Below are 21,429 nucleotides of genomic sequence, written 5' to 3' on the forward strand. Positions count from 1 at the left end.
TATTTGTTTTCCTTCTGAGTAGCACAGTCATCCCCGTTGATTCTGGGCCTGATCAAGTTGGGTTTATTGAAACTCCCCCCCATTGGACCAAGCAAATCCATTTCCAAGAAAATTGGTTTTAACCATCCCATTTTGGAGCTAACAATTTCAAGAAGTAAAGGTGTCTCTGTCAACATCTGAGAGCTGGGACACTGGACTTCTAAAGATTGCTTTCTCCATGTATGGTCAAACAGTACCTTCAAAGTTACTTTGCTCAGGAGCTGAAGGATAGTCCAACCAGAAAAAAAAAATTTAAAATAAAAAAAGAAGAAGCAGGATAGTTCGTTTGTTTTCCGTTGTGTAAGTTGGTGGCATGGGGTAAGGAGTTTGGATCTCCTATCTATTTAGATGGAGGTCTACACTTTTCTTACTCCTCTCTATCATATATTTGAGGTCTGTATGGAGTCTATTGAAGGTTTTACCTCTAATTCATTTTGTTAGAATTTTAAGGTGAGTCATACCCACAATACATAGTAGATAAGTGTGAAAGGAGAATATAACATATCTTGACATTCTTGGAGTCATAAAATAATTTAAGTTTAAAAAACCGTTAAAATTCTCTCCCTAGTTTTGTTTTTTAGGACTCTTGTTTGATTCTTGCTTTTAGGACTCTTGTGGATAGAAAGATTTTTAATCTAAGGTTTCTTTTTTATTAATTCGACATAAACAAGCATAAATAAGGTAATTAAGTTTTCCATATTTATTTTAGTCTCACATTGGGTGAAGCTAATAATGATACTGTTACATAAATGATAATTTCTATTAAGTGGGATGTGTGCCAAGGAGAGTTAAGTACAGATCACACGCGCATGCGCTAAGCTAGGCCAAGCTTAGTCCAACCAAGCCATGGGATATGTGAAATATTATTTAATTAATATTCATATATCTATGATGGGGCGTGGGGCCGTGATCTAGAAAATCCACTTTGGGGTTTTGCTATGGAGAGGTTGACTGTATGATGAGTCCCTACTACTCTTATTGAGGTGACTTTACGAACAAAAAATGGATTGGAGTATGATACTGAATCCTACGATTGTTTTGTTACTCTTTCTTTTGAGAACCTCGTTTTCCAAAAAGAAGAAAACCTTCCGTTTTCAATTTTCCATCTCTTCTATGTGTTGTATACTATATTTGTATTTCCTTTACAAGTAGAATCTGTTGGAGTGCTAGCCTTCAAGTCTAAGGGTTTTTATATCTTAGAGGTGAGGATGCCAAGGTCAAACCTAGTATACACTTAGGGGGCATTCAAATACCTTAAGAAAATGTTTGTATGCCTCAACTCACCTTGTTCGAGTTATTGTTACTGTCATTATTTCGTTTCTTCTGCTACTTTTGTGCTTCTTTAATTTTATTGCATGACATTGGTTTGTCTTATATGGTGCCTACAATATTTTGCTTATAACATGAAGAATCTAGACTTTGGGGTATCTAGACATCGTTTAAAGTATCAGTATCAAATATCGTATCGGTTTGGTGATTTTTAGAGACGTTCTTTCCCGTATCATCCTGTATCGAGTATTGTAAGTAAATGTATTTTAGTGCAATTCCATAAAAAAAACATATCAAGATATATCATATTGGTTGTCTAATTTGAATACGTATTAGTTAGTATTGTATCCTATCGTGTGACACCACCCCACCACCCCAATCGCACCAAAAGGAAGAAAAAAATATTATTCTTCAATATGCCAATGCGAACAGGTCTCGTTCGGCAAGTGCCATCCTCAACCATGGAGAACCAACTCATCAGTCATAATATGTACAGAACGCGACAGTAAAACCATCACTTCAAAATTTTTGTTTTCTTTCCTTCCACGTCAAGGAGGTTCGATGGTTGATTTACAGACTCAATTGTTATGCTACTCCAGCAACAGATTCCTCCATACTGATCATGACTGCTTTTGTTTTCAGTTTTATAATTCTGGGAATCACATATGGGTATTCTCTTCTCATTGGGGAGAGTCTCCAAGCTTTCTGCTCTAATACGGAACTGGTGTTGATGAATGGGACAACCTTTGCTCATAGGAGAATCCTTCAGAACTGCCACGAAAACTCAGAGGTATAGTTTGAATTATTTGTATTCATAGACCTGTCCCACACAACCAACATACAACTGCTAGAATCTCATGCTACAGAAAACAGATCAGACAGAGAATACAAATCTGAATAAATGAGAAAGAATGAATACAAGCTAAGGACTGAAGCTTGTGCTTGATAACAACAAGACGAGGCGTACAGGCGGAGTAAGGAGGCAATGCAAAGAAAGCAAGGGCTGAAACTAAAAGGCCCATGAGACAGAAAATGGGTAAGCAGAGTTACAGACAGATTTTACTTGCAGAGCATACCTTCCCAGGTTAGATATGAACATAAAAAGTATATGAAAATACCTAACTATGAACAGCTTGTTGTATGTAAAACCCAAAATCTTAGTAAAAGCCAATCCACAAAACCCAACCAGAAAAACCAGTCAGTGGCTAGATTAGCAGGTGATTGCTCCAATTACCAAGACTATTTCATCTCATGTTCCATCTGAAATTCTCCACATGGTTATCTCTTTCAACATATTTTGTGAATCTTCTAGATGATGTGCAAAATACAGAGAGGTGGAATATTTCAACCCAGGCAGAGAACAGGTGATCTCATCAAAGAGCTCTAAATACCTCATCAGTTGCTCAGTCCTCTTCCATCATTCAGTGTCCAGATACTCCAGACAATTCTCACAATGTTTTTCCATCAACATAAGGTTCTGAAATGTCCTCTTATAGCTTTACCTTCCTTGCCCATGAATCCATGACAATTTTATACTAGACTCTATAAACAGAGGCTCATCAGCACACTTGAAAACATCTGGAACAGTGATGAGTATATGGGTCCAATGGGAATGAAGAAAAATTCACCCCCACAAATACAATTATTCTTCAATGTGAATTTCAATTTCAGACCTCAAAAGGCTTAAATTTTCTTAAGTATTATGCAATTTGAGAACAATTTATTTTCAACACATTATCCTATTGACCAGACAGATTTGTCCATGGTTTAGATACTGTTTGATTTGACTCTGTTTGTCTTTAAAAAATGAGGCTTTAGAGTGAACAGAGCTGTTGTGTTATTTGACGTGCAGTTTGTTACAAAATAGTCTGCAAATTCAAATAAATTTATTGGAAAAAATTGCAAGATGAACCTGAAAAACAGAGATGGCAGAGCATGCTAGCTAAATCAGACTGAAAAGTAAAAGTGGAAATGGGCAAGAAGTGGCTCAAGAAAGTGGTGCTTGCCTTCAGATTTTAAGTGCACATCCACTTAAAGGAGATTGTATTAGAGTTAGCTCACTGCTACTACAGGGGCCAAGAAACATTTAGGTATTCGAATTTCAACTGCTTTGAATCTGGCTGGTGACATGCAGAATCAGGTAATTTGATTGCCAAATTCAACAAGTAGACATTCTTCCCACATTAGGCCCCTTGAGCATATAAGATCACAAAGAAGTGTGAAGGTCTGAAACATGATGGAAAAAATGAAGTGTGAAGGTTGAAACAAACAAGGAGCATAATCATGAAGGAGGTACAGGGGAACACTGGGAACATCTGTATCTCCTGCACCTTCTTTACTATGGCAGTGGTTTCTCCAGAATCTAGGCTCCTATTACACGGATAATGCATGCAGGGAAATATATCTTACAGAGATTGGTCATGAAAGAAACAAGTTGGTTAGAAGAAGATGGAACATTGAATCATAGATCTTGATTCCATTCACATATATATTTTACTCTAATACATCATTCAATGATTAAAAAGATAAAATGTTAAGCCACTTACATTGGGCCAAGAACATGTTCAAATCAACAAATCTTCAAACTATGAACACATGTATGTATAACTTGTTAATCATCAAAAAAGAATCATAAAGGTTTTCCAATTCCCAAAAAAAAAAACAGAAAACTACTTTTTGGCCATCACCTGATGTCCTTGCTCTTCTGTATAAAGAATGTATCCTTGAAGATATACTACACTAAAGGAATCTGACGACTTCAATTCTGTTACTGAAAAGAAGTTGAGCCAATGCGGCCACTGGAGAACAAAAGACCTGTGCACTTTCAGCAAGAGATATTATTAGTACCGTAACTAATGGCTTGAAGGCTTGAATCAGACATTTTCGTCATCCATCTCTGAGGTCCTCCAGATTCCCCCAAGATATTATAGGCATAAGACGGCCATCTCACATCCATGCCACATGATCTAGTCACACCCATTCTGATCATCTTCTGTGTCCTCTCTAGAACTAGAAGATTAGAAAATGTTGAAAAGCTATTACCAACAAATACATCAGCCCTCAGGCACACTTCATAGTCAATTGCTGATTTAATGAGGTAAGGGTATTTCTCATAGATATCCCAAACTCCCAACTTCTTCTTCTCAAAAACAAGCAAACCTTCCTTCCAACCACTCAAGATTGAGGAATCTTCAAGAAGACTATCTGCAATAGCAAGATAGACAATTGTGGAACCTCTCATACCAACAACGTGTGCTACCCTCTCCATAATCTCCTCTTTGTTACTGCATATTTCATGTATGTTGGACCTCTGCTCTAGCTTTTTGCAATGAATCATCCAATCTTTCTCCACCCTCATGTGGACAGCAACATAGGGTGTAGGCAGGGCAGAAGAATTCGTTGACTCAAAATTACTTCTTCGAGTATCACTTTGTCTCCTTGTTCTACTTCCCATTTCTCTAATCTTAGAAACAACTTTTTCAGCTTCCTCTGCTATCTCATCTACTAAAACTAGACATTCAAATACCTTTGCATAATCCTTAACAGGCCAATGGTCATGCCACAAAAATGGATTCTTACCAATGATCCGAATGACCTCAAAATCATCAGCTTCTTCTTTAATATCTTTTAATTGATTCAAATCTCTCTCTGCAGTCCATTTCCTTCCACTTCCTTTCTGAAGCTCTGACACTCGAGCTCGACTAGAAACATCTGAGAAACGACCCAGACGCACAAACCCTTTACAGAGGGTATTAAACCTATCAAAATTGAAAATCTTATCAAAGGAAACAGGTTGCAATAGTTCGACTTCTTTGTAAAACAATGAAGCACTTAAGTTAGGCATCAACAGAGTTCTATTCAGCATTCTTGCAGTCAGACATGCCCTTGCAAAAGCAATTTTTTGATTGTTCAGTCCCCAAACAATCTGAGGAACCTCGATGAATTTATCTTTCCTTAATCCAAATTCGGAATCGGATGGTGAAGAAGAACTGAGGACCAGATATGCATCGTTCTGTTGGAACCCACCAAAACTAGGGAAAGTAGGAAACAGTAGAGCTCTGAAAAGAAGAGCAATAAACACAAAAAAGAGGCACTTACAAGCCAAAGAGTTCATATGGCGACCAAACAATCCCATATGCTCACAATTGGGAAAATTCATTGGCTTCCTAGGCCCAAATTTGCATTCTTTGCATTTTCAAAATAAAAATGTATCGCCGTCCAAACCCGACCACCTGAAGAAGAAAAGAAGCTTACCAATTTCAATGCACGCCATTAATATGAATCTCTCTCTGAGTGTGTAAACTACCAAAGTTCAGTGATCCGAAAAAGCAGAGAACAAATTAACTCTTCAAAACATTATTCCACCCATGCCCAAATGCTAATCTCAAACTTATAAATTAATATCTTAAAAAGAAAAAAGACTAAAGATCTGCTGAAATGAAAAATGATATCGTATCAGGATAGATAAAGAAATAGAAGAAATACGTAATGCAAAACAAGAAAGCAAAATACCTTCTTCGTCTCACAATTTCGAAAGAAATCTCAAAAAATTTGAAAATTTGCTTAGATACTCAGAAAACTAGACAGAGAGAGCCGATGGATACCAGAAACAGAGAGAATGAAAATCTGCAAGCATGAGTGAGGAGAAACAAAGAAAAATTGATGACCCTTACCTGAAATCTCTGGATGAAGAACATACAAATTCCACAGTGTGTTTCTGCAGATGGGCAAACAGAGGAAACTCAACAATTAAAAGAAAAACCCATTTCAATGCGACGATGGTTAAGATGAACAGATTAGAATAAACCCAGGTAAAACAAAGTAACCTGACAGACTAGGGCTCAGACAAACAAACTGAAAGTAGAGACAATGACAGAACGAAAGTTGGGAGAATCAGAATCTCGATGGATGAGATGAACAGCAAACAAAAGCAATTGAAAAGAAGTCAGAGAAATTCATAAATCACAGTAGTCTAAACAATCAATCTAGTGAAAAACAATAAAAATTCAACCAAAAACTATAAAAAAAAAAAATTAAAATCTTTTATTGCTGGATTTTTAATTGTTGGGTGGCATAATACCTGGATTTTATACATAAAGTTACCATTCTACCCCTCCTGTCACTTTCACCAGCTACAGAGATCCATCAATTGCTGAAGGTCATTCTAAATCTGGAAAATTATAAGACCAAAGATACTTTTTCTCTGTACATTCTGGTGTAGGGTATACTGTCAGATAAAATTCCTAGGCCAACCACTTGGAGACTTTATCCAGTGGAAGAAAGCCGTTTTGCTTTGGAACCTTTGAAAGGGTACCCTACACATTTAAGGTGGTGGGTCAGGTGGGGTTGATATGAAAGAGGATCACAGCACAGAAGAGCCAAAAGTGGAGTATTTTGATGTCAGCCTTCTGGTGTAAGTGATCACTGACTCCTATGATGTCTTGCCTTGTTATGGCTGTAAATTGTATTGCTTGTTGTTGTTAACTTGTTATGGCCCTTATGGGCCGTGTGTCTCCTGTGTTCTAACTTTTAACGTACTTGTTAGCTGTTACCATCACTCAGCGAAGGAACCTACTGGTCCCTCTTCGGTCATCATATCCAACTACTTTGCATTGGTTGGCGCAGATTTATGGGTTGAGTCTAGATCACCTCTCTTTGTTTTTACTTATTGTGTAATTGAAAAACATCAAAGAGCATATTATTCTCTCTTAAAAAAAGATGATACAAACTTTGAGTAAAAAGTCTTTATCGTATTAATTGAAGTTTCCTATAGAAGAGTAGATAATATATCATTTAAAAGAGATCAATAAAAAAAGAACAAATCTAACCCTAGGTAATAACACTTTCTCTATACCTTGAAGAGATGAGAGGAAGGGTCTATAAGAGATTAAAAAGAACTTAGAGCATACATCTTTAAAGATGACTTTTTAAATTTGAGTTTTGAATTTCGATATGTTGGGGGGGGGGGGGGTTCATCTATCATTTTGCTCTATCCAAGTATGAGTGATGCAAGCACTAAAAACCAACTTTTCAATGGTATCACCGTTTAATAGGAGAGCCAACAAGTCTCGATGTCCAGAGCCAAAAATGCTTGCAGTGGTGCCAAATGCAAGCAAAAACAAATTACAAAATAGGCTTAGAAAAGAGACAAGCAAGGTCTTCAAGGCTAGAGGAGTAGTAGACACACTCGTGCGAACTGGGATGTCACGATGTAGAAGGAAGGATTGGGTTGGGAAGCATTTAAAGAAGACTCTCTAAATACTGAAGACTTGTCTAGAAATATGACCTTTGAATCAAACTAGCTTACTCCAGTAAACTTCTAGGGATGGAATGTATATAATAATTTCATGCAAAAAATAAAAAAGAAAGAACCATTTTTGGAAGGTAGCTAAAGGATATTGTCATGAAGAGATTGAAGACAAGGGAGAGGAGAAAGATTGGATCAAATGGGATCAAGATTGGGGGTTGAAGTTATTAATGTAGAGTTTCATTCACATGCGATGGGAGCGAAGTGGGCCACAACCACAAGGAAGGAAGGTGCTTTGTTACATTTTATTTTCTTCCATCACATGGAAATGGGGTTCAAATGGGACATCAGCGTTTGTTTCTTTTATGTCTGTCACATGCTGATCACGATTTCAGAATTATGTTGGTTTGCTTTTCTTTCATTTTTTTTTTTTTTTTACAATTTGGATTTGTTTTCACTTTGGATCCCAAAGTCAATGGTGGTTATACAAGCACTGCAATAATAGATAATTCTATTTAACAGAGAGATTCAGCCAAACTGTCAGCCTTGGCACCTTACACTCCATAAAATAATAAAAAAAATGAGACAAATTAAGAAAATTAATATCAGTATCTATATTCATATAAAATAATATAATTCTAGTTAATTATGATTTGTATAGAAGATTCCTTCCATGCTATATATGTTTTTAATCAGGTATAGATGAAATGACATATAAGAGATATGTTACTAGCTCCAACTTCTAATGATTTTATCACTTTCTTGTGACAAAGATTAATTACAAACTACTTCAACCCAGAAAAAGAAAGGTACATAGTATGAGGTTGGATCATGTGATTGCCTTAGATGTCCTTGTACAATAACATGAACTATATTTAGTGCAAGTCCTGCATTTAAATGGCCATGCTCCCCAATGCTTCTTGTATTTATTGTACTTAGTCACATCACGCTTTTGTTACACATTTTTCTCATAACATTACGTCAGTGGGTGGTTAATTTCTATTCCTCCTCTCATACATTCTTATTTGGTTTCCTCTTCGTAATAAGCGCACAACTATGTACCCTAGGGCCGGGAGGCTCCCCCCTCCTGATTTCGAAATTTCCTCTATTGCCATCATTCCATGTATAATGTATCAGTACTTGGCCTCTCGATTGGAGAAATCTTTTTAACGATAATAAGAATGGATAGAAATGTTATTCAGTCTTGTAACTACTCCACTCTAGCTTCCCAAAGATATCAGATGAAGATTTGTTGGATACCAGCTATACAAGAGAGGGAAGTTGAGTTCGACATCAAAATACAAACAACATCTAAAACTATTTGGGTCTAACCAAGTTCACATTAATCCATATAGAGATATTACTAATGAAATGCAGGTCCATGCATGGACCCTACACATAACATTTTCAGGCTACCTTCCTTTGTACAACAGTTCATAAGGGATAGAAAAAAATATATCTACCCAACAAAAAATTAAAGGCCTACTAAAGATGCATGACAAACCTCCTTATACCCATTATAGTACATACAAATCTTACCCACATCAGTATGTATGCTTATGTCCATTTCTTGGATAACAACTGTTGATTGCTGCAAGTGCCTTCTTGAATTGGTTTCATTTCTGCTCAAGAGTCCCAGTATAACCAATTGACATCCTCATTAATCCTGGAGTGTTACCGGCCATCCTTAGGCCTAATGGGGTATTCTCTCTCCAAGCTCAAATGCAACTTTAGCGTTCATCGTTGGACCAAGAAGCATCAGTGCCCCTTGATGAAGTTCCATCATGGAATTCACCGAGCTAGCTGGGCCATGAACTGCACCTGCATCCAGTTCCAATCCACAACAATGGTTAGTGAAGGATAAGCTACTATCTATAGAGGAAGAAATGATGTGCTGATAGAGATATTGAGGTATTTGAGTTATACCCAACTTACGTTCTAATATAGACCATTCAATTGGTTATCATCCAACAATATATTGGGCATTATAAGAGAGTTCAACTAATCATAGAACCTAGTGTTGTCTATAAATACTAGCTAGAAGCAATAGGGTATTCCAACTAGAAACTCAGGGTGTAATGCTTTAAGAATACCTTATGCTTAAACCCCAACCCTAACAAGAAATTATTTACCAGCAATGATATCAGCACCTCCACTGATGTACTTGGTGAGGCTGTGCACTACTATATTAGCACCCGACTTAGAAGGGGAGAGTACCATGGGAGTGAAGGTGTTATCCACCACAACTGCTATCCTGCACAGCTCCAGCAAGTTAGCGACCATGAGAGTAGGGTTTGACATGGATTTCACGTAAAGCACATTAATCCTTCCTTCTACCATGGTTTCCTTAACCATCTCAAGATCTCTAACGTCCACGAATATTGTAGTGATGTTACAAACCCTATGAAGAAAGTGATTCAACAATGCATGGGTCCAACATAGAGGCCACACGATGCAACCATGTGTCCACCATTACTGCATAATTGCATCAGGACCATTGAAATGGCAACCATACCACTTGTTGTCCAGTATGCAGCCTCAGTGTTCCTTCCATGGCTGCAATTTGACAACTGAGATTCAAGATGGTGGGGTTGAAGTGATGGCTATAAATGAAGAAGTCTAGTTCAGGTCCGAGCTTGCCGGAGAACATCTCACTCTTGGTCACCGGCTCCTCCATTATGAAGGTGGCTGAGGCTTCAATTGACATGTTGACACCACCGTGCTCGCCAAACTCATGCTATGCATTTGCAAGATGCATTCTGGCAATTGAGAGAGAGAGAGAGAGAGAGGTGGTAAGAAGAATGTCAGATAATGAAAACAGTGATGCGTCTTAGATTTAATTATTTGTTTCTTATGGAAAACGTGTATAAAGAGGAATGAATCGGGTGAGTCGCAGGATTCAAGAGAACGCAATCCTCACTCCTGGTAATGAAGGGTGGAAGGGCGTTAGGATAGTGTTATCCTCTACTGGACATGAATCTGGTTCTTGGATCTATGGAACTTCTACTATACACTGTTATTCAACTCGTGTAGAATTGCAGAGAAGACGTTTATATTCCACTGGAATGTAATGATTTCTTAAAGTGATTTGAAAGACTATATATGATATGAAGCTCTACTCTTTCTTAATTTTTTTATGATGTGTCGGTGTAGGGTAATAGTGATTGAATTGAATGATGCAAGTTGCAAAGAACTTCCAAGAAGATAGAATGTACAGGAAGTTGCAGACAGCGTGGATCCCATGTTTTGAAGCACCTAATTAGAGGACATGCAAGTGCAGAAGAAGATCCATTGGCTCCCTCCTCCTTCCCCCACCTAGTACCATGCCCTATTCTTGGCAGGTCTCTCTTCCTACTTGTTCCTCTGATCGGCTTCTCAGAAGTCTCCAAGAAAGCATAAAATATATATTCTTTAGGTCCATAGGTTTTACAGTTCTGAACTTCTCAACCACCAACTGAATAACTTTGTGCTAGTCTAAACTATGGTCTGTTGGAGACATTGGATGCTCAAACACGATGAAGAATACAAGTAGAATCCCCTTCACAATCGCAAAGAATTTAACATGATTCGACAAGATTGCTTACATTCATCAAAGAGCTAGTAAAAGATTTCACTATTTATTGCAAACCTCACTACTCTCATCTCTCATACCTTACATTAGGATTCACGTCCTCTGCAATTGAAATCCTGCGATTTCCTACAAAATTATCATTAAGATTGTGACATGTGGCAATAAATAATGTGAAAGTTAATTGTGTTGGAAATTTTAATATGGAATTTGGAATTTGGAATTTGAAAGAAATTTTAGGGATTTATTAGAGGTATTTTTTTAATATGGATTCTAATTGAGATTGTTGGATTATTTGTTGTCTCATGTCACAATCCTAATGATTAATTATAGAGAATTGCAGGATTAGGAATTGTAGAGGATGTAAATCCCCTTGTAAAGTGCAACCCCTTTGTTTGCCCTTATCATTACCTAGGTCATTCCATGCACATAGACTATTTAGAAAACCCAAATCTCCACATAATTACAATTCAAAACACCTTCCAAGCAAATACAACCAACTATAGATATATGGACCCTTAGTCTACAAGACACCCAAACCCAACATGGTATTCATACCGATTTTCCTATATACCTGTGGACATCAAGCCATTTTTACCACCTGACACGGTTAAAGTGGGTGTGCTAGCTCTTTTTGAAGATCAAGAGGCATCAGCATTTTTGTGTAGCAAGTGTATGTTCAAAGCTTAGGCCTATAGTTAGTTTCAAATGTTACGTTGCAAAGTCGAGGGATCCACATCCTCTGTAATTCCTTTCCCTACAATTCCCTGTAATTTCCTCATAGGATTGTGCCATGTGGCATTTAAGTAATCCAACGGTCACCCAACAAACTAGAGTTTAAATAAAATTCAAATGTATGGGTGGGTTTAAATAAAATTTAAATTTTGTTTGAATTGGGTAACCGTTGGATTACTTAAATGCCACATGGCACAATCCTATGAGGGAATTCCAGGGAATTTTAGGGAAAGGAATTACAGACGATGTGAATCCAAAGTGGTGGGGTGGGCGCTTGGAAAAAATTTATGACTTGTTTTTTTTACTTTAGTCATATCCATTGAAGTTTTAGTTAGACATCAGTGCAAATTGATCAAGAAATGGGATGGAAACCTCAGGTTTGTAAATGTAATAGAATACACTCTTGAGGATGTAAACATAATAATTTGAATATAATACAATAATATTTTTTTGGAATATAAACATAATACTTTGCAAAACCAAAGAGTGTATAGTTAGGTTATTTCAATCAGGAAGCTTCTAAGCCTTGTGGAAGACATCGCATCCTCTAGTTTTCTCCGCACTCTTCTACCATTAAAAATATGAATATCACATTGGTTTTTAAAAGTGATGGACTCATTGGTTTGGTTAAGAGACAAGACTTCTAGCGAGGTCTTCTTGTAATTGTTGCAAACTTTCTACAGCCCATCTGCAAAGCCCTTGCTCAATGTAAGATGATTTTTTAGGTAATTTTCATCTGGACCCCCTAAGGTCTTTTAGTCCAAAAAAAGTCTTCCTTTGCATATGGCTCCCCTGAGGTTTCGAAAAATGACTAATTAAGGATAAATCATAATTTGATGACCAAAATACCCTAATGGTGCAATGGTCAAGATTGTACCATATATGCCATTTCGATCTAACGGTTTATATTAAAAAGGCAAATTATAATTGCAATTTTAATCTTTTTATATATTCAAGAATCTTAAGAATTCAAATTTGTAAACTTATACCTTGATTGAAAATCAATGAAATCTCATTCCCATTATAGAAAGCATGAGAGGGACAATTAGGGTTTTGATATGCTCCTTCTCCTAGAAGTCGACTTAACTGCACATACAATGAAATAGATGTTTAACAAGGGTATCGTTAGGCATGTACTCATCAACAAGTAACCTCTCATCGCCATCACAGCAATAACCAATCAAATTTGCAAGCCTTCGATATCGCAACTTTCCGACGCCCCAAGCTTCCTCCTAAAACCCACCGGAAAGGAAGTGAAAAAGGATCAGAGTCAAGAAAAAGAGGGGAGAAAAAACACCCAAAACCTAAGGAGTAATGAAGAAACAAGATGAGAATGAGAGAAGAGAATTAGAAAACCCAAATGGCAAATGAGAGAGGGATGCAATACAACAAACTGCTTGGGATCGGGCCAGGCAAATATGGTGAATTTCTTGATAGTGATCCATCGGCGATTCTAAAGACAACCCTTGTAGACTAGATTGGGGGCTTTCTCCCCACTCTTGGAACCGAAAACTCCGAGCTGAAGTTGTTGGTGGCGGCTATAAGGTTGGAAAGTGAAAACTCGGAGAAAGAAGGAACTCCAACAACAACAACAGTGGGGTCCGAAATCACCAGCTCACACCATCTTGAGGTGGGTGCTTCAACGGCGGAATTTGGCTATGATGTTGTTTGTGATGTTGTTGTATCTTGTCTTTATCTGTTCAAGCCTTCCTTTTTAAGAGCAATAAGAGCGCCAACGAAGAAGAAGAAGAAAAGAAATCTAATCTGGTTCATTGCAGATCAAAACCCTAATTGTCCCTCACATGCTTTCTGTAATGAGAATGAGATTTCATTGTTTCAATCAAGTGTATAAGTTTGTAAATTTGAGTTATTAAGATCCTTGAATATAAAATAAAAAGATTAAAATTGCAATTATAATTTGTCTTTTTAACATAAACTGTTAAGAGTTAAATGGTACAATCTTGACTATTGCACCATAAGGGTATTTTGATCATCAAATTATGATTTGTCTTCAATTAATTATTTTTAAAAACCTAAGGGGAGCCATATGCAAAGAAGAACTTTTTTTGGACTAAAAGTGACCTTGACCAAACCTTAGGGGGTTCAGATGAAAATTACTCTTTATTTATTTATTTTTAATATATATTTTAATAGGTTGAATAAAAGAAAGAAATTAAAAAAAACACAGGATATTTTGGTCTAAAAAACAAGAAACTAATGGAAATAGTTTGGTTATTAACTGTATGTCCTTGGTTGGTTTTTTTGAATACTCACTAAGATAAATGCAAAAGATTTCTATATTTTAATTAAAAGTGCACTGCATCAAACATTCAAGAGGTGTAAACGAAAATTAGACTTGAATATTTACAAAATTATCTTGAAGCACCAAGTCTTCCTTCTTACATTCAAGGTGTGAAGTTTAGATTTTGCCTTCCGTTGGTTGGTGAAACAAAGAATCAGTGATTTTGCTGACATATATATCTACACAATTTCGTCTAAACTTTAAAAAATAATTTGATAAGGTAAAGACAAAGACTTGAAAAGTCAAAAGTCAAGTCGTTTCTTAAAGGTCAAAGTGTCAAATCATTTTTTCAACAAATCCTTCACACGTTAAGCCATCTTTCAAGAATTTTTTTCACCATTTTCCTATTGTTCACGTTAAGTCACTTTTTAAGATTTTTTTTTAACATTTTTCTATTGTTCTACCATGTGTGTGGATAGAAATGCCAAATGTCGGCTCATTTTCTTTACCAAGAAAGTGAATCCATGCAAAATACAAGTGGAGGAAAAAGAACAAAATTTTAATTCGTCCATGAAATAGAAAGAGGAAAAATAGGCCGGTCGCTTGCCATTGCGTGATGAAAGACAAGAATGGCTTTTTAGTTTTTGAATAGAGAAGATGATGAGACGACTCTTGAAAGTCATTTTTCAAGATATTTTTTCACCATTTTTCCACTGTTCTACTATGTGGGTGGCTAGAAATGTCTAACGTCAGCTCATTTTCTTCACCAAGAAAGTGAATCCATGCATAGACCACAAGCGGAGGAAAAGAATCGAAATTGTAATTCTTCCAAGAAACAGAAAGAAGAAAAAGGGGCAAATGGGCTGTTATTGCGTGATGGACGACAAAAAGGACTTTTTAGTTTTTCAAAAGAGAGAAGATGATGAGACAACTCTTGAAAGTCATTTTTCAATATATTTTTTCACCATTTTTCTACTGTTCTACCACATGTGTGGCTAGAAATGCCAAACATTAGCTCAATTTCTTCACCAAGAACGTGAATTCATGCACAGACACAAGCAAAGGCCTGCTATTGTGTGATGGAAGACAAGAAAGGCTTTTTAGTTTTTTAGAAGAGTGAAAATGATGGGATGACTCTTGAAAGTCATTTTCCCAAGATACTAGTAAAAACTAACACGTGCGGGCAAATGCATGTAGACTAAGAGAGAGAGAGAGAGAGCGAGAGGGAAGAATGAATTTGAGAGAGTTTTCAAAAGAGGAGAGATAAGACGTGGGAGCAAAATTAAAAAAATACTACTAAAGTCGGGTTCTTCAATTGGTAAATCAACACTTCTTAGTGAAAAGGTTGTGGTTCGACTCTTTGTTGATGACATATGTAATATTCTCATCCCCTAATATAAAAAATGCCCTTCTACCAAAAAAAGGTTCACAAATACGTTCTTATATATATAATTTCTAATTATGTTCTTCTACTTTAAGAGGTTCTTTGATGAATTTTTGTTTTTTTGTTATAAAATAATTAATAAGAAAATTATTAGTACGGTATTATAAAATTCTAAGAAGATGATGGAATCAATCAATAAAGTAGCAAAAAAATAGAATTTACTTCAAATATATTTGGCAATACACTAAAGAAAAATTTAGTTTTTTTGCTATCCGATGATAGAAACAAACAAGACAAACAAAAGGATAAAATCTAAATACATGAGTCCTGAATCAGATAATATGACCAAGGTTCACGAGGTTCTGGAAACCAAATATGCAAGGAAACACTGTTGAAACATCTTTTGTTCCACCATAACTTTGGTCCACCCCTCCTTAATTGCTTGCAACAAGACCTCATTTTTATTTTGTTTTGAATGATAATTCAAATTCCATAACTTTTTTGCATTCCCATCCTGGATTAGACAAACATCCATCCACCCTTTAATCCTCTTTTAGTTGTTTTTCCTTCAACCACAAGGGATCTATTTCGTAAATGATCAAAATAGTCACTGAAGAAAGAGCTAGGTAGGTAATACTAATTTTATTAGAAATGTTAAGGCCTAGATAGTTTGAAGAGATAGGTAAATACTACAACATATAAAGCTACCAAGAAAACCATCCTTCCGTTTCAGGTTAAAGATCTTGAATCTTCTTTGAACACCATGTTCCATTTGGTGCATTAAGCAGACAATTCCTTGCCAAATAAGTTGGTCAGAAATGGTCTCAAAGACGATTTGAGATTTGCTAGGAAATAACCAATATATACTTTAGTTCTTACTTTTATCTCTTAGTGAATCAGCTACTAAGAGAGCTTCTAGAGTGAATATATAAACTTTTAGAAGTTAAGATATGCATTTTGAGCTGAAATGTCTTTGTATTTTGTTTTGAAATATTTGAAGATTATTAATAACACCAAATGAATCATATCTCTAATAAAGTGGAAAATTACTTCTTTGTAAATCCCTATTGGGAAATCCGTTCGTCTTAGCTACATCACATTATTATATCGTACATCACTTGCCAACCTGAGAGGATTATATGATTCTAAGAATTAAAGTATATGCATACTGGAATCGGATAAAAGAGAAGAAAGAAGAAAATCAAGTAAGTAACAATAATTTCATTAACGAACGTAATCAGTTCAATATAAGAGATCACATTACTCTCTCTTGTATAATGTGATTCTAACAACAAAAATCAAAGATAAATAGAAGAAAAAGAAGGGGAAAAGAAAAGAAAAAAAAACTATTTTTCTATAATTAATCATTGAATTAGACAACAATCTTTCACTTTACTTGACCAAATCCAATTAAAGAATTGAAGGGCTCTATGTTAAACCCCCCACCCCCACCCCCACCCCGAACTGTCAAACGAAAGGGAGGAGGGGGGGGGGGGGGAGGAAAGAGAATTGGCAAATGACTTTCAAGAAGTAGAATGACAACATTTTTCATTTCACAACAATAGAATAAGAAAAAAAATAATAAATAAAAAGATGAAATTGTAAAAACGGCTTACTAAGAAGCACAGTGACAACATATTGATGTGACCACTGATAAAATTAGTGATACTCTTTGCTAATTCCAAAATGATCATTGCTAATTCCAAAATGATCATTGAATAAAAGCTAAAGCATGAATAAGTATTCCAATTGAAATTAAAATAAGGGGTTAATTAAAACTGTACATGGCATGAATTCTGGGTTAAGTTGCTTTGCATGGTATGAATTTAGGTTAAGTTCTCGTTCTCAGGCAATAGAAAAACTATTTTTGTCATCCATGAATTTATACCAAACACTACCTAAATGTCTCTAAGTAACTCCTACATTCTCCAATGACTATGTACATTTTATAATAGGAAAATTCTCATGCTCGAAACACAATTTTATGAAAAGAAATTGTAAACAGAACTTTAAAGAGGTGAACATGAGGAGATTCATGACCACCGCGTAAACAAAAGGTTCCTTAAATTTATAATGTAAATAGTTGAAGCATATAAAAGTTCTCATATGTAAAATTCATCGATATAAGAATAAATAAGCATATTAGAAGTTACAAATAGCAGTATAATATAAAGAGAAAGTACAAATTGAACTTTTAAAAACATAAAAAAATAATTCAATCTTAAACCACAAAAGAATAAATAATTCATTAGTGAACAAATATGAAAATAAATAAAGTGAGCAACTAAATAAAATAAAATAGGAAAAATTACATATAGACCCCTATGTTTGCAATCAATTATATTTACTAATGAAAAAAATAATCAATTACAGATGCCCCCTACTGTTAAGAATGAAACCTAACCTCTATAATTTTACTGTCTTTGGTTGAAATAGGGGATTGGCCTGCAGGATAAGATGAATTTAGACAAAAGCTTCATATCTAAGAATTCAACTCTCCAGATGGAAAATAAAATACACAATCAAATGAAATCCATCATAAATATGTACTGTCTTTCATCTCACTTGGGTGTTCAATCACATTCCGGTTAGATAGAATGTCAGTTCTCTCGCAAAATATACCCAAGCATAAAAAATAGCTACATGGACAAGATCATGTGGAAGAAACTCACTTTTGACCATGTCGAAGCATCAAAAGTAACCTTTGTTGGTGATAGATGTAATAGAACTATTTGTAAATTTAAAAATTCTCCAAGGATGTATAATTTTAATATTTGAAACTTGTTAAATGATCCAATAAATCTCAGTCATTCATTTTCATAAAGAAACGCACCACATTGCCCTTCATTGTAAACAAGGAAAGTCAAATTTAGTTACCTAAACAGTAATAGTAATCAAGATACTTTAGATTACGTATGAGACGAGCTGCCGCCTGCCGGTCACAATGCTCCTTGTTGAACATGCTTCCAAGGTCTCTCTATAAAGCCCCTGCTCATTTTGTTCTCTTACCACAACAACGTTTCACAGCTACAGCTGAGTGTTTTACTTACGCCCCAATCCAATCCATTCTCTCTCTCTCTCTCTCTCTCTCGCCCAAGAATGGGAGAAGAAAACATTGTTTCCTTAGGGAGAAAGCATGAGGAAGAGAACAAGCCCAAGATTGTAAACCATGACCCAATCATGGCTCTAGCCAACACCCGCCATGAGTTTGGTAAGCACGGTGGTGTCAACATGCCAATTGAAGCCTCAGCCACCTTCAGAGTCGAGGAGCCTTTGACCATGCACAAGATGTTCACAGGCAAGCTTGGAGCTGAGCAAGGCTACTTCATCTATAGCCGTCACTTCAATCCCACCGTCTTAAATCTCAGCCATCAAATCGCAGCCATGGAAGGAACTGAGGCTGCATACTGCACGGCAAGTGGCATGTCTGCCATTTCAACGGTTCTGATGCAATTATGCAGTAACGGTGGACACGTGGTTGCATCGTGTTACTTGTATGGTGGGACCCATGCTTTGTTGAACCACTTTCTTCCTAGGGTTTGTAACATCACAACAACATTTGTGGACATAAGAGATATTGAGATGGTGAAGGAAGCCATTGTAGAAGGAAGGACCGATGTGCTTTACGTGGAATCCATGTCAAACCCGACTCTCATGGTTGCTAACTTGCAGGAGCTATGCATGATAGCACACGATAAGGGGGTTAAGGTTGTGGTGGATAACACCTTCACTCCCATGATACTCTCCCCTGCCAGGTTGGGTGCCGATATAGTAGTGCATAGCCTCACCAAGTACATCAGTGGAGGAGCTGATATCATTGCTGGTAATTAGTAATCTCTATCAACACTTCATTTCTTCCTCTTACAGGTCCATTAATGGTATCTGAAACCTCTACTCATCTACTCCAAAGAACAATATGCTCTTCTAATGCTTCTTAATCACACAAGAGTGGGATCCACTAGGAGCAGGCTCACTTCTAATCTATTTTGCTAGTATTTTAAAAGTGGATCCCACTCTTGGTGTAGGGTTGAGAAGTGTTAGGAGAGCATATTGTTCTCTTCTGATGAGGAGGTGATTTGAAGTATTCCTTGTCAGAGTAGAGATATGTGTTCTCCTCATGCTTCTTCACCATATAATAACTGTAATGGCCCATTTCTGAGTACTGAAAAAATGAATCAAATGTTGGATTCCAACAAATCCCTAGTAGGCTCCACCCATTTTGTATGGTGGAGAAGCATGAGTAGGGACATACCTCTCCCTTGACAGGAAGGGGTGACCCGGACTTCCATTAACGTCGAAGAGTTTTCCTTTCAATCGAAGTAGCGTACCTTTCACTAACCATCATTGTGGATTGGAATTGGATGCAGGTGCAATTTGTGGCCCGGCTAGCTTGGTGAATTCCATGATGGATCTTCAACAAGGGGCACTGATGCTTCTTGGTCCAACCATGAACGCTAAGGTCGCATTCGAACTTGCCGAGAGAATGCCCCATCTAGGCCTAAGAATGATGGAACATTCTCGGCGAGCAATGGCATTTGCTACAAGGATGAAGAAGTTGGGGCTCAAGGTTATCTATCCAGGGCTTGAAGAACACCCAGATCACACTCTTATGAAGTCCATGGCTAATGAGAACTATGGGTTTGGTGGAATGATATGTTTGGAAATGGAGACAGAGGAGAAGGCAAACAAATTGATGAACCATCTGCAGAATAGTACCAATTTTGGTTTAATGGCTGTTAGCTTAGGTTACTATGAGACCCTTATGTCATGCTCTGGTAGTAGTACTAGTAGTGAAATGAACACCCAGGAGATGAAGATGGCTGGTATCTCACTGGGTTTAATAAGGATGTCGATCGGATACACTGGAACTCTTGAGCAGAAATGGAGCCAATTCGAGACAGCACTTGCAGCAATCAACAAATAGTAGTTTATCCAAGAACTAAGCATTAGAATTATATCTGATGTGGTAAGATTTAGGTGTATCATCGGTATAAGATGTGTCATCTTTAGTAACTGAGAAAATAAATTGAGTTCAAGAGGAACAGGTCTAGGAAGACAAGTGTTTGGTATGTAAGTTGTTCATCCGTTTATTTAAAGTTTGCCGAGAGTGTTTAAGTGACACCTTTACCTAATAGTTTCTTGTCCTATTTCCAAAGAATATTTATGCAGCTTGTCTAAGTAGTGAATATAAAGCAAATGTGTTAAACGTTATATATATGAAATTATTTTAACTTTTAATATATATCAATTTTTGTAGTTGCATATTAAATATTACATCAAATCATTTTTGAAGTAAAATATACAAGGAAGATCCGAAAAATGAAAATAGAGCAACTTATACGTATACTCAGTAGGGTTTGCAAACTGTTTTATGTTTGTGGGGTTTTTTTGAAGAGGGGAATTCTGTTTGTCTACTCTCTAGCCAAGAAAGCTGTGTTCTATTTCCAGAAGCATATTGGCCTAATTCCATCCCTCAAATTCTCAAACTTTGCTTTTAGAATTTCTTGGTTTTTGCTGGCTCTAATCAATGAAATCAGTTTACCCAAAAAAAAATATGCTCTTGCTCTCTGCACCCTTTGTTGTTCTTTCTTTTCTATTTTTTTTTTTTTAAATCAAAATGGCTTTGAAGGTAAAAGGGTGTCTGTTTGAGAATTTTGGAATTAGAATAGATGTTCGGTCATCACCTAACTCCATTTTTCTGACAGTACGGACGTGCTTGATATAAAATTCGAAACATAAAGGAAGTAATCATAATACAATAAATTTTAGGGGATGTAAACATATTAATTTGCAAATTTAAGTGTAAAACAATTGAGACTACAGATCATATGTCAAATTTTTAGTAAGAAAATCCCTTTACCCACAAAATAAACATGTTTCTCTTGTGCCAAAAAAAAATGTTTCAACTTCATGCACTCAATTGTTATAGAATATATAAAATATCT

The 21,429-nt window shown here is 36.3% G+C and overlaps 1 protein-coding gene and 2 pseudogenes across 2 annotated transcripts; 1 reads left to right on the forward strand and 2 right to left on the reverse strand.

The window, feature by feature from the left end:
* Positions 1 to 3,553: 3,553 nt before the first annotated feature.
* On the reverse strand, positions 3,554 to 6,266 carry LOC149005928 (O-fucosyltransferase family protein). Of its 2 annotated transcripts, XM_089135611.1 has the most exons (3): positions 6,135 to 6,266; positions 5,982 to 6,025; positions 3,554 to 5,540 (listed from the first exon to the last, which is right to left on the reverse strand). In XM_089135611.1, exon 3 carries the CDS (start codon positions 5,465 to 5,467, stop codon positions 4,133 to 4,135), a length of 1,335 nt encoding a protein of 444 aa, XP_088991737.1. In that variant the 5' UTR covers positions 5,468 to 5,540; positions 5,982 to 6,025; positions 6,135 to 6,266; the 3' UTR covers positions 3,554 to 4,132. The 2 variants fall into 2 exon arrangements, with proteins under 2 accessions (XP_088991737.1, XP_088991736.1); XM_089135610.1 differs by having other exon boundaries at positions 5,982 to 6,266.
* A 2,982-nt stretch (positions 6,267 to 9,248) lies between these two features.
* LOC149005929 (methionine gamma-lyase-like) lies at positions 9,249 to 10,313 on the reverse strand (annotated as a pseudogene).
* Positions 10,314 to 18,583: 8,270 nt separating this feature from the next.
* Positions 18,584 to 20,408, forward strand: LOC149005930 (methionine gamma-lyase pseudogene; annotated as a pseudogene).
* Positions 20,409 to 21,429: the final 1,021 nt, after the last annotated feature.

The sequence above is a fragment of the Hakea prostrata genome, chromosome 9, assembly GCF_041222555.1.
Source record: "Hakea prostrata isolate BN-2017 chromosome 9, UWA_Hpros_2, whole genome shotgun sequence".
In the NCBI taxonomy this organism is placed as follows: Eukaryota; Viridiplantae; Streptophyta; class Magnoliopsida; order Proteales; family Proteaceae; genus Hakea; species Hakea prostrata.

What these genes read in the sequence shown, in the direction of transcription:
- LOC149005928 (XM_089135611.1), bottom strand. Translation starts at nt 5,467, where the DNA reads ATGAATTTTCCCAATTGTGAGCATATGGGATTGTTTGGTCGCCATATG.